General features: G+C 33.4%; 2 protein-coding genes across 2 annotated transcripts; both read left to right on the forward strand.

Moving 5' to 3' along the window:
* Positions 1-540: 540 nt before the first annotated feature.
* LOC140437747 (adenosine 5'-monophosphoramidase HINT3-like) lies at positions 541-6,274 on the forward strand. The gene is made up of 3 exons (XM_072527444.1): positions 541-974; positions 2,492-2,679; positions 5,881-6,274. Exons 1-3 carry the CDS (start codon positions 788-790, stop codon positions 5,914-5,916), a joined length of 411 nt encoding a protein of 136 aa, XP_072383545.1. The 5' UTR covers positions 541-787; the 3' UTR covers positions 5,917-6,274.
* Positions 6,275-7,768: 1,494 nt separating this feature from the next.
* Positions 7,769-10,740, forward strand: ICA69 (islet cell autoantigen 1-like protein). Its single transcript, XM_072527443.1, has 3 exons — positions 7,769-8,117; positions 8,949-9,584; positions 9,849-10,740. Exons 1-3 carry the CDS (start codon positions 7,906-7,908, stop codon positions 10,228-10,230), a joined length of 1,230 nt encoding a protein of 409 aa, XP_072383544.1. The 5' UTR covers positions 7,769-7,905; the 3' UTR covers positions 10,231-10,740.
* Positions 10,741-14,204: the final 3,464 nt, after the last annotated feature.

Genomic DNA, 14,204 nt, shown 5'->3' on the forward strand with positions numbered 1-14,204 from the left:
ATATACTCTAGAGATGGTTTTGCAATAAATCTTAATTCCTATGGTCAACAAAGCAATGTCGTTATTTGTATAAAAAAAAAAAATCAGTGGTTTTCTATTAGGTATTTCTACCCTCATGTCCTGGACTATTAATTCAGGTGATCAAAACGCAGAAGTAACGCCGTCTGTGGTTTTTAAGGCGTCTTGAAAATCTGTAGAAATAAATTATTATCTGCATATACTTATAAATATTTCATCTATTAAAGGCTGGATGATTGAATATGCTTTTTTATGATCTTTGTGTTCTTTAATTCAAATACTATTAAGTTAAAGTCAGTACGTGTATTTAACGTTTGGATTTTTCCTATTTTAGATTATTATTTGTTCCCAACATTTTACTTAGAAATTTTAAAGCCAATTAATTTTCGTTTTATAAAAATGCAACGATATGTAACCGCTTATCAATGACTTGCCTAACAATTAAATGTTTGGTTGATAGTGGTGACATTGAAACTGTAAATAATGGAAAATCCAGTAGTAATAATTATGAAAGGAAATCAACAGGTTACAATATCATATCACGCTTGAATCGTAGCATCTGTAATTAAGATAAAAATGTCTAATAATAATTACAGCATAATATACCATAAGAGGTAGGTATAATGCTGTGCTATAGTATACATATAGGTAATCTATGAAATCGCAATGCATATACATTTTGATAACATAGGCGTATACTTATAGATTATTTAATTTTTATTAAACGTTTACTGAGTTTAATCTTATCTATTATGTATTTGCTGCTGCAATGGCAGATGCAGATTGTGTATTTTGTGAAATTATTTCTGGACAAGCAGAAGCGACCGTGTTATTTGAAAGTAACGAGATCATCATTTTCAAGGATATAAAACCAGCTTCTAAATATCATTTGCAAGTCGTACCTAAGAAACATATACGTAATATTCATTATTTGAAACCTAAGGATAAAGATTTTGGTAAGTCACATAAACTTGTTATCTAATAATAATATTAATGGTTATCTAATAACAATAGCGGTTCTGTCTGTGTAACTCATAACTATGGATGGCGGTGCATTGATATTATTTTATTTTGGATATGCCTAATTAATCTAAAATATTTAGAGCTACCTACCACTTCCGGTTATACCGGAAATTGAATTTAACTTTACTATATTTTGGATACATCGGTACTGTGTTGGCCAAATCGTGCTGGACCTAATGCTGATAAAAAAGGCACTCAGGTATCAAAAATGTCCTACAATATTTACAGAATAATAAAAAGACCTTCTCTAGATCTAAAAAAATTTGTAAAAAGTAAAGTAAATGTGTAAAATACTTTACAAAGTGTATAATATGTGTAAGAAGTGGGTAAAATTGTGTAAAATGTATAACAAGTATGTAAAACGTGTCAAATTGTCTGAAAATTGTTATAAAATGTGCAAAATTGTGCAAATTGCATCAAATGTATAAAATGTGTAAATTTAATTGCGTAAATTAGTAGATATAAAACTTGTAAAGAAGTGTGTAAATTTGTTAAAAAGTGTGATAAGATGTATAAAAGTGGTCAACAAGTGGTTTTGTCAACAATGTAGTAAAATAGTGGTTAATAATTCAAAAAATCATATAAAATCCGTTTAATAATTGTCTTACTAGTGTAACTTTGTAAAAATCGTTGTAATCATTGTTCCAAATCAATAATTAGTAAATTATACGAACGACATTGCCGTCGGCGAGTCCGCGTTATCCCGAAATCAAGCGTTGTTAGCACGACCAATCCATTATAGGTCGCAGGTCTCGTGCGTCAAGTTATACGTAGCATGACAACGCTCATTTATATGTGACTCTAGTTCTAGTTGTGTCGCGTTGACGTTGAGATCACTTTGACCACGTTGTCAACGTTACGTATAACTTAATGCGCACTCTGTGCCACGCGTAAATTGCGCACAACGCTACCAACGCTTTACATCGGGATACCGCGGACTCACCGACGGCAATGTCGGTCGTATAATTTACTCCATGGTATTGCCATTGTTTGGTTGAGCCGATGCTAACGCGACGCTGCTAACACGACATTAGCGCTCGTATAATAATAGGGTTCATGTACCATATCCAAATTTTGAGCGTAGATATCTGCTTTGTATATATTTTTTTATGTATTACGAAGTGTATACAGATATACGTCTTCATGTAGGACTTTATAAGTGACGACCTAAGCAATACATTTTAATTTTTGTAGCTGGAATTGATCCCAAATCATTTAGCACCATACATTAGATACTGCATACATATTAAGTTTATAGACTGATAAAGTTTATTTACATTTTGAAAAACTGTCGAGTCATTAAATTCAAAATTCGATATTACTCTCAACTGTTCACTAACGCCCCCTCGCTTTTATCTTGTGAGTTACATATGTTGCAGATGCAGATACATATGTGATGTCGAAATGTCCCGATTTTCAATCAGCACTGACGATTTAAATATTCTTTTAGTGGAAGAAATGTTCGTACTCAGCAGATACATTCTTGAACTTAATGGAGGAGACTGTAATGATGCTAGAATAGGTTTTCATTGTCCACCATATACAAGCGTAAACCATCTACATCTCCATGTAATATCTCCCGAATCTAAAATGGGTGCCTATCAACGAAGCAGATTTGAATCTCCTAAATTTAAATTGGTAAGATCTATTTAAATAAAACTATATTTTAATTTATCTAGTTTAGGAGAAACACCATTACATATTACATCATTTTGTAATCAGTGGAGTAAAGGTACATGCGCACTTTACCGAACCGGCCGGCAACGGAATGCACCAATATAGCTCGAAACTAAATTTCGTAACTCGGCAAAATCACCTCGGTTAAGCTAATAAATTCCTATTTCTCCAATCGAACGATCAGGATCAGGAAAAGTTGACGACATTTTATCCACACCCTTTACTCCACAAGCTGGAGTACCCCAGGGCTCAATTCCTACTCCAATATTCTACACAGTCTACAATAGTGACATCTGACCGCATCATAGATCGGAAACCCTTCTTCTCTATGCGGATGACACTGCACTCCTCATGTCAGTGCCACACAGAGAGCGTAGACAATTGTCTGTATTCGAAAGAGCACAAAACTACTTAGATCGAGTTATTAGGTGGTGCAGTAAATGGAGAGTGACCATAAACGTCTCCAAACCACAACTTATCTTATTCAAATCCTCCAATTGTCGCGATGTTCATGCCCGGACAACATTGTTAGGAGAGGATCTTACTATCAGAACCTCGGTTTCCTATTTGGGAGTTCATTTTAGCAGGACTCTCAACTAGAAAACCGACATTCAAGATACCCTAGACAGGTGAGAAAGAGGTTTAAACTCCTGGCAACGCTGTCCGGTAAAATGAACAGGACGCCATCTAAAACATTATTGCACACCTACAAAACCTTTATAAGACCGCTAATAGAATACAAGGCATGCGTCTACGCATCACTTAACAGCCGCCAAATTAACATCATTATGGCCACCGAAAGGAAAATCCTTAGATTCTGAATGAGGAAGTGCAGTCATTATCCATCAGCACACATACATTCCAGGACAGAATCCTATCCCTCAGCAGAAGGTATGTCCTTCGAACCACTACAGGCTCGAAAAAGAGAGCCAAACAAACATTTAAGACGCCATGAAATCACCGAGGGAAAATACTCACCAGAGTTCCTAAAAGAAAAGTTTCATTCCCTCTAGCTAAAGTTATAAAACCTGCAGGCTAATAAAGAGCCATTGCTAGTATGGCTGGTAACCCCCGAAGTACCTCTTTCGACTTGTTTGGCCTTCTTTACCAACAATTCTTCTTGTGCACTTCATCATAGCATATCGTCCATATCACACACACCACCTTCTGAAACCCAGCTTTTTAGCAATCCACCTACATCTCCACAAGCATTCGTCATCACGTTTACCACAGACAGGCTTACGGTGTGAGATGTGAATGGTTAACTCTAACCACCTTGCGTAATAATCCTTTCGTTTTAGAAAATGATATACCTACCTGATCTAAAAGATAATTGTTTTCAAAATAAAATGTAAATGGAAGAAAGTAATTTATTTTTACGAGAACTTTTATTTGGTATTCTAGAGATGCGTGGTGTGAAAGTATCTACTTAGATAGAATATTACCAAGAATACATTGACAAAAAATATAAACTTTTTACTATAACAATAATGCCTGGTTCAGAGATATGTCTTACACATCTCTGTGCCTGGTTACAACATGACCTGCTTACACACTTGTGATGCACAAGTGCCAACCTTTAATACTAAAAAGATCCAATACAGAATTGTAATACAAAGATGCCATTGATGTGTAGTAATCATAGAGATATATATATATATATATATATTAACATATCTAACGTATATATTAACATATATAAATGTTATTATATACACTGACCGGCAAAAAAAGTGGCCACCATATAAATTTTAAATAATAAAAATTCATTGTAAGTTCATTCAATGTTTTGTATTGAAGTTCTGCAAGACTTTCTAGCTGGCCTGGTTGACTTCTAAACCTACCAAAAAAGTTCATCTTAAAGATATTCGATGATATTCAAAGTCAGGGCTGCAGGCTGGCCATTCTAGAGTATTAATTCGTACTTCCCTCAAGTAATTTGTTACGATTCTTGCAGTATGCGGCCGTCATCATGCATAAAGACGAAATTGTTCCCAATAAATGGACCAAATGGAACTACTGCTTCTACCAAAACATTCTCTAAATACCGGTGAGCATTCAGGGGACCGTTGATGAAAATAAGTTCAGTTCAAGCTTTAAATCAGATTCCAGTCCAAACCATGACACCACCACCGCCAAACTTTCTTCTCTGGGACATATAAGCTTGGGTATATCTTCCATATCTCCGTTTTCAAACGCTCTCTCCGCCATCGCCAGACTTCAAACAGAACCGCGATTCATCAGTTAAGAGAATTCGACTCCAATCCTCTATATTCCAGTGTTGATATTGTCGAGCAAAATTTAATCGATTAGGTATTAGTGTCTGGGTTGTAATTCGGAAACAATAGCCGGCCTTTTTGCCATTAGTCCTCTTTTATTGAAGGGTCTTTTAACCATTATCTCACTTACATTCACATTTCGAACCTCCTGCAGACGGTTTCTTGCAGCAATTGCAGTGGAATGGCCATTTTTTAAAAGTTCGATCACAATAAAACAACAATCTCTTTGCGAGGTAACTCTTCTACGACCGGAACCAGGTCGACGTGAGTATGTAGCAGTCTCTATAAAGCAATGGAAAGCTCTCCGCATTGTAGTTCTCGGAATAACTAAAGTTTTGGATATATAAACTTGACTTCTTCCGTCTTGTAGCAATGTAATAATTCGAGCAACATCTAGTATAGATAACACCATATCTTAATTATTCACTTAGTCGAAATCCACGTGTGAAAAGCTAAATTTCTATTTAATTGAATGCTTTCAACTTAGAGATAAACAGTGACTATAGAAAACAACAACATAAACGTCAAAAATATCAAAAACAAGCATATATGATCGCAATAAATATTTAAATTGAGACGCAATCTGAAAGAATGCATAAAACTTTGTAGGGTGGCCACTTTTTTGCCTGTATTTAGTACGTGTATTTTGTGTATTTATGTACGTGTATGATCATAACGCTTGAACAATTGGTATGTTGATTAGTTCGATTAAGAGGTTTGTAGATATTTGGCAAAAGCACAAACTGTAGAATTACGGTTTCCAGGATAATTGAATCAAAAGAAATTTTTGAGGAATAATATATAATAACAGTAATACTTAAAAGTTTAACTAGGACTAAAATGTATATTTATTTATTTTTCTATAAGTTCTTTTACTTTTTAGGTGGAGGACGTTATATCGCAACTTAGTAAACAATAAATATAATAGAATAAACAATACTGCCGAATTATTTGGTGAAAAAGACCACAGGTGCTTCAGTAAAAGAATTATACAAACATATAGCTTTATTTATTTCTGTATAATGCAATAAGTATATTTAAATTTATAAATATGATGATGAAAACATGTCTGATATATTACAATATAATAAAAATTATATTTTTGAATATTTGAGGTGTATAAATTTTCAACTTTTGAATTACATGCGGCCACATGTCTACTTATGCTGCTGTTAGGTGGATGGTAGCCATGGGTGCCAGTATTATTTTCAGTGGGGCGCATAGACTTCTCAGAGGGTGCATCTACATACTATTAACCAATAAAAAATATATTACTATGCATGTGGTTTCTTTTGGGGCAGGTGGTGCAATTATACCCCGCTGTCGACGCCCACGATGGTAGCACAACAAAAGGACATCCAGTCCAAAGGACGGATAAAGGAGAGGATTCGAAGGTGAGACCAGCAATCTGAAACACACAACAGAAACACAATAGCAAGGAAAAATGACTACCAGAAAGAACTTGGAGGTGAAATGAAAGGTTTTTTTAATAGTCTCTAGACAAGATAACCAGAAATCAAAGATAGTAATTCTTGTTTAAAAAAAATTTATTCTAAGGTATTACTATGTAGATTCTTAGCTATAAGTTTTAATTTACCATTACAATTGTATACAGACAGTATGTTTCCATATATTGCCGTAAGAGCACAATAAAGAACGTTTGAAAGGATTTCGTCTAACAAGTTATTTCTTCACCCTATCATTCAATTATTTACCACCACGATTAACTAGCGACCAATCAATTTTAGTCAACAATTTAAACATAACAATTTGGTCCTTAGGGCCGGATTCGGTGGTAAATCTGAACAATTTCAATTTTAAATCATCAATTAACTAAAAAAAAAGCAGAAGTTCCTATTAGTGCATGTGTGCGTGTTTCAACTCATCAGAGCCTAGTACAGCGAACCAGAAGAATGTTGAGAAACACGAAGCTGTGTTCCAGTGGCCAATTTGCTGAGTTATTGGAGACGCGCAGACCAAATTGTTATGTTTAAATTGTTGACCAAAAATTGATTAATCGTGGTGGTAAATAATTGATCGATAGAGTGAAAAAATAACTTGTGAGACGAAATCTTTTAACGCATTTTTTAAATACAATATTTAACTTAAACATACCACAAAAAATAATTTCAGAACCCATTCAGAATATAAAGACGGACTTTATGTTTTAACCCATGGATGGTGAGATAATTTATGATCCTATAAGTGCTATAAGATTTAAAGATGAGATAACTAAATACTTTTAAAATAAAGTATTTGATTGGATTATTGAAATAAATTATAGAATGATCTACATAAAAAACATTTTAATAAGGAATAGTTAAGAGTACAAAAAGATCGTACACTAAAGTGGCAATAAACTACGCCAAGAAATATAAATCTAAATGTACTACTTGCAGTTGGGATATCTCATGGAAAATTAATAATACATCCCTACACGTTTCAATATGGCATAATTGTATTAAAGTTATCTGCAATAGATCTTATAATATAGATTTAAGTACATAAATACCAAGACAAACATTTCATGTATAATTAATAATATGCTAATGAGTGGATTAATAATATGATAGACAGTCCAGAAAGATGAGAAAGTAGAGTTTCCTTTGGTTAAATGTTATGAATCTTTTAATTGTTGCAGTATTTAAAATAAATTAACTTATTTCATCGTCCAATTTACAAATCAATAATAGCAAGAGAAAGAAAATTTAAAACTGTCCGCTATATTAACATTTGCCGCAAAATAACTTTGATTTGACGGTAACATTTGACATTTGACTTTAACAGAGTGACGTTGTGTTGTAGAGATAAACAAAAATGTTAAAGTTGTAACTGAAATGAAACATCCGGAAGATAAAATTTATTAACAGATCAATGCCAGAAACCCGTTTAAAGAAAATTTATTAAAATGCAGCATCAATATTGGGTTACCAAGAAAAGCGTGCTCAGAAAATTAGGTGGAAAGGAAGATGAGTGTATTGTTTCTTCTGATGCAGAGTTGGACGCCAAATTGGAATTATTTAAATCAATTAACGATAGTTGTGCTCAATTACAACGCGTTATTGACTTATATCAAGAACGATTATGTTACTTGGCACAAGAGGAGAATGTTCTTGGCAGGTAAAAATGTGTATTCTTTGGAATAACAATATAAAATCTGGTATGCTTGCACTCATTTGATTTTGTTTTAATTAACCAATTATAACTAAAAGAAAAACAAAAACGCGTTTTATTGGCACTATCATTTAAAGTGTGTTTCTGTAAAGATTTTACTTATCATTGGAATGCATGCCTTTCTAGTTATCAAAAATTATATTTTGCAGTTCTTGTCATTTTAATAATTATTATTATATTGTATTAATTGTTACTTTCATTGTTCTAAACTTTTATATTCATCTATTGACATGTCTGGAGAAATATAGAAGAAAAAATCCTAACAAGATGTGAAAAGTATTTATATTACTATCTAATGAGTAAAATAAACTGCACAAACAAGTGTGGGATAAACATGTTAAAAATTATAAATGAGTACAATTATTTAGCAAAGTCTATTAAATGCAAACAAGATTTGAATATAGGTAATACCAGACTATTGAACAAAATATAGACCTATCTGATTTTTACCATAATAGTTTTTGATCATTTGTAAAATCCAGTTGTTCTGTGGGTTTACCATCAGAAGTTAAGTTTGATAATAATATTTACACAAATTGTGGTAACATTGCAAATGTTCTTGTACTATACTTTAAATCAGTTCACAATATATCATCCAATACAAAATTTTATATGCATTGACTTTGCACATCAAGTTGATACTTGTTTTGGATTCAAAGCAAATAGTTTTAGAGATTCAAATTAGACATTTTTTGACCACTATAAAAACAAGAAAACATAGCTTAGTTGGATATCTACACTTATATTTAAAAATGTTCAATGCTTTAATGGTTTTAGGTATTTAAGAGACTGTGGAAAAAATGAAAAAAATACATCTGCAGGACAAATTATGTCAATTGCTGGAAAAGCATTGGCTTACACTGGACACCAAAGATTAACTATTAGACCATCTCTAGTAAGGTTGCACCATGAATTGGAAACATTCCGTAATAGAGCTATAACTGATACAAGAGCCACAATATCAGAAATGGAAAAAACCAGGACAGAGTACAGAGCAGCTCTGAGTTGGATGAAGTCAGTGTCATCAGAATTAGATCCTGATACTGGACATGGTCTTGAAAAATTTAGAAAAGCCCAGTCTTATGTTAAGAAAACCAAAACAAAATTTGATAGATTGACTTTAGCTTGTTTACAGAAAGTTGATTTATTAGCTGCAGCAAGATGCAATATGTTTTCCCATAGCTTAGTACCATACCAAAGTGCAATTTTGAATTTTTCCACAAAGTCTTCTGAAACTTTAAGTACAGCTGCAGGCAAATTGGATATAATTAAACCAACCGATAATACAACCATTATGGAGTTGTTTAGTCCCTTCGATACAGACAAATCTAAAAAGACCTTCTTTAATTCTGATTATTCTGATGATCCACCCAAAAGTCAGAAAAAAGATGAAGAGGAAAGTAAAGATGTGAAGTAAGTATTTTAGTTTTTCTTGTTACTCATACTTTCATCGTGATGTTTATCTGCTACATTAATATTTTTTTAATGTGATGAGGATAGATCATAATGATACCGTCCTAACACCCCAATGGTAATTATATTTGGCCTCTTTCACAATGAAAGTTGAAATCTTAATAAAAAATAATGTTTCTTGGTAAATGAGGTTTTATTTTGTATTAAAAATGTAATATGCTATATAAACAGGTTTTGAGTAATGCAAATGTTTAATTTTTTCAGTAATGAAGAATCCCATATAGCTGAAGTAGCTGATCTATTAAATGCTGATTTTCTTAATCCACCCCCAATAGAACAACCAATTACTACTGAAAATGCCAACACAAAGCCAAGCTCTGAATTGCTAGATCTGAACTGGAGCTCAAATGCTGACTTCATGTCAGGTGACTTTATGCCTTCAAAGTTATTGCAAGAAGGATTCTTCAACATACCCACAGATCCAGCACAGCAAAACCTAAACAATTTTGGTCAACTTCTAGACAAAACTGGAGAGAATAATGCTACAAATGAAAATAAAGTTTCTTGGCTTAGTCTTTTTGCTGAACTAGATCCTCTTGCAAATCCAGTTGTAGAAAACAACACAACTGCATCAGACAGAGCATAAGTTTGCCACTAGGTTTCCACTTAGAGGTTTTGTTATCCTATTTTATATATTTAAACATTCCAAAGACATGCTAAAGACTTTTGACGATTTGAAAAATTAGTTATTTATTTTTATTTGAATTTTTAAAGTATTTTATCAAATATTATTTTATTGTAGTGTTTACTAAATATGATTAGGAATCTCAGTAGGTTGTGAACAACACATTTTATGATGATGTTCTCATCCACAGTTTTGCACCAAAATGTATTTCATTTTTAACTCTTACACATATTATTTAAAAAACACTAGTCAGTTTATGTGTTATGTAAATTTTTATGTATACATCATTTTGGTGAAGATTTCTAAAAATAATCAAATTGGGAAGCTTATGGATCTGCTACGAATACCAAAGAAACTATTTTTATGAATGCAAATTGTACTTAATTTTACCCAATTTTATCTTATACATTCCTCTATAGATTATCAATTTATGATTGTAATCATTAAATAAATATATGCCTACAGAATTGTCGTTTGACTTTTTTTTAACACTATGAATATATTATTTACTACATTCCTTATAGGCACAGATAATACAATGCATACAAATCAAAATGTAATAAGTGTTATATATAGAACAAGTAGAAATAAGTAAGGGGGTGAGGTAGGGCTGGATCTGACTTCTCTCAGCTGTTTTAACATATATGTAGAACAGATTTTCTTTAGTGTATCTATAATACACTTGTGATGCATTATACCATTCATTGATACTTGTTTTCTGCACTTAAGAGCTTATGAAAATGTTCTTTCTATTTTTAGGGTATCCAATTTAATAATAAGGATGTTGACTATTTTTGAGAGTGTTTAAAATTGTTCATAAGTAAAGGGTGGATAATAGGCAACTTGACTTTTAATACATTTTTTTTGTGAATTCATATAATTTGCATTTTTTTAACAATTTGGGCATTTATTTGCATATTTTATCAAATTTACCTGATCCTTGCCCTGTTAGTTGTTTAAAGTTTATGCATTTTCAATTGAAAATATTTATATTTCTACTTGGAGGGATTACAAAGGTCTTTCTATTCATCTTCATCATTATTGTCTGTGATTTTAGTTTAATAATTAATATTGTTTTAAACTTTGAAAAATAAAGGCAGATATCGAGCACAGGTTTATTAATTAAATTAAATAATTAAATAAAAAAAAAAGTTATTATTGCCATTATTAATAGATAAACACGTTTTAAATTTCTACTTGACCGATCAGGGTTGAATCAGGAATTAATAGGTAGTATCAGTCATTAAGAATCTGTACTTGCTGCTGTGTATAGTATATTAGTGAAGTTTGTTTGTAAAATTTTAATATATAGAAGCCTAATCAAACAAGATGCTGTGAAAGAAACAGGTTTACTTACACAAACACTAATATCATCGATAAAGGATATTGTAAGCAAAGAACCATTGACAGAACGAAAAAATGTAGTGATTTTATATACGAGGCGTGTTTTTTTGGAGCGTAAGTACCATTTTGGAATTAAAAAAAGACGCGCAAAGATATGGCAATAATTTTATTTTTACATGAAAGCCTGTACCCTAATCTACTTTTCTACATAATTTCCGTGAATATTGAGGCACTTGTCATAACGTGGCACCAGTTTTTGAATACCCTCCTGATAAAATTCTGCCGCCTGACTTGTTAACCACTGCATCACAAATGTTTTGACTTCGTTATCGTCTTGAAGACGCTGACCGCCCAGGTGTTTCTTCAAGTGCTGGAACAAATGGTAGTCGCTGCGCGCCAGATCAGGGCTGTATGGAGGATGATCTAGAGTTTCCCATTTAAATGATTTGATGAGATCTTTGGTCTGATTAGCCACATGTGGACGGGCATTGTCATGCAGCAAAACGATACCCTTACTCAACTTGCCACGTCTTTTGTTCTGGATTGCACGACGCAGATTTTTCAATGTCTCACAATAAGACGCTGCATTGATTGTCTCATTACGAGGCAGAAACTCCACTAGCAATACTCCTTTTCTATCCCAAAAAACTGTGCACATGATTTTCCGGGCAGAAATTGTTTGCTTAAACTTCACTCTTTTGGGTGATGATGAATGTCGCCATTCCATGGATTGTTGTTTCGATTCTGGTGTGACGTAGGCCACCCACGTTTCGTCACCAGTAACAATTTGGTCTAAAAAATCTTCACCTTCACTGTGTTACCGCTCAAGGAAAGTCAATGCACTGCCTAAACGTTGGGTTTTGTGCAAATCCGTCAACATTTTTGGAACCCAACGTGAACACAATTTCCGGTAATTCAAGTTCTCGGTAACAATGCGATACAAAACACTACGAGAATACTGAGGAAAGCAGTCGGACAATGATGAAATTGTAAAGCGTCTGTTTTCTCTCACTTTTTCGTCCACTTTCTGCACCAAATTTTCATTAACGACCGAAGGACGCCCACTCCGTTCTTCATCATGCACATTTGTGCGGCCATCTTTAAATGCTCTCACCCATTTCCTTACCATTCCATCACTCATAATGTTTTCTCCGTAAACTTCAACGATCTCACGATGAATATCGATCGGTTTTACGCCTTTAGCACTAAGAAATCGTATAACAGCCCGTACTTCACAATCAGCGTTACTCACGATTGTTGGAGGCATCTTAAACACTGGAGTAAACAAGTATACAATGAAGAATCAGACTGTAATGGCGTCAGTGCGTAGACAAGAGATGTAGGTAACCAGCGCTCATGCGCGGAACGCCGACCGTAGCGCTGCGGCGGCGGAATCGCAAAACGGTACTTACTTAAAAAACATGCCTCGTATATACAAGGATTTCCACAGTTTTCACTGTGTTCCTTCACTCAACCGTTTTCTCCAATTTTTCCTGTTTAGCCAGTCCCCTTCCTGTAGGTTTCTTCTTCTTCATGTAGTGATTTTCAGTCTCATAATTTGGACAGTACTCAACAAGATATTATGAGAACAATATATTCCCTTTATGAAAATCAGACAGTTCCTACGTTAGATAAATTGAAGTTAGAGGAAGAAGAAAGAAATATACATAGATATAAGTCGTGCCACCCTCCATAAAGTCATTTCTAAAATGGGTTTTAAGTATCGTAAGATAGACAAGAAAGCAGCAATAATGGAATCACAGACTGCGCACTTGAAGAAGTGAGTATCTCTCTGAAATTAGGAAGTAGAGGTTAGAAAACATTTCTATCATATATCTGGATGAAACATGGTTTGATACTCATTATACAGTATACAAAGGATGAGTCGATTCTAGTAAAAACTGTAAAAAGTAAAAACGCATAACAATAATTCACGCCGGTTTGAAAGATGGGTGGGTTCCAAACTGTTTGCTCTTATCTGCGAAGAATATCAAAAATTCTAGCTTAGACTGTCATGAAGATACAAGTGCCAACCTTTTTGAAAATTGGTTTCGAAATTCTCTTTTGAAAAATATTCCTGAAAATAGTGTAATCGTCATGGATAACGCAAGCTACCGCAGTTGAAAGCTAGAAAAGCGCCACACAGATCAAGTATTAAATCTGAAATTCGTGAGTATTTCTTAAAAAGTGATATTTACATATTTTGAAACAGGTTATAACAAAGAACAACTACATCATTTAGCAAAGCAAATGGGGCATACAGTCAGTCTTCCTCTGTACCATAGTGTATTTAACCTTATTGAGCATATGTGGCACCAAGTCAAAGTATAGTTGAAGACCTTGGGACCAGAATAGGCCCACTGTATTTTGATTTCAAATCTCTGGAAAGTAAAATTGACTTCCTCAAACCTTTCTTCCCAATATTAACTGCCTTATAGCCGTCATTTACAAAATGTTTGATATACATTATGTTTTGGAAAATTTAACTTTTCTTTGTAATCTGTATGGCTTTTTTCGTAATCTCGCTTTGTAATTCTTTAATAAAAAAAATCAGATTGTTTCAATACAATCACCTCAAAGCAGTTTTTTCT

Source organism: Diabrotica undecimpunctata, chromosome 3, assembly GCF_040954645.1.
Source record: "Diabrotica undecimpunctata isolate CICGRU chromosome 3, icDiaUnde3, whole genome shotgun sequence".
NCBI classification, from domain to species: Eukaryota; Metazoa; Arthropoda; class Insecta; order Coleoptera; family Chrysomelidae; genus Diabrotica; species Diabrotica undecimpunctata.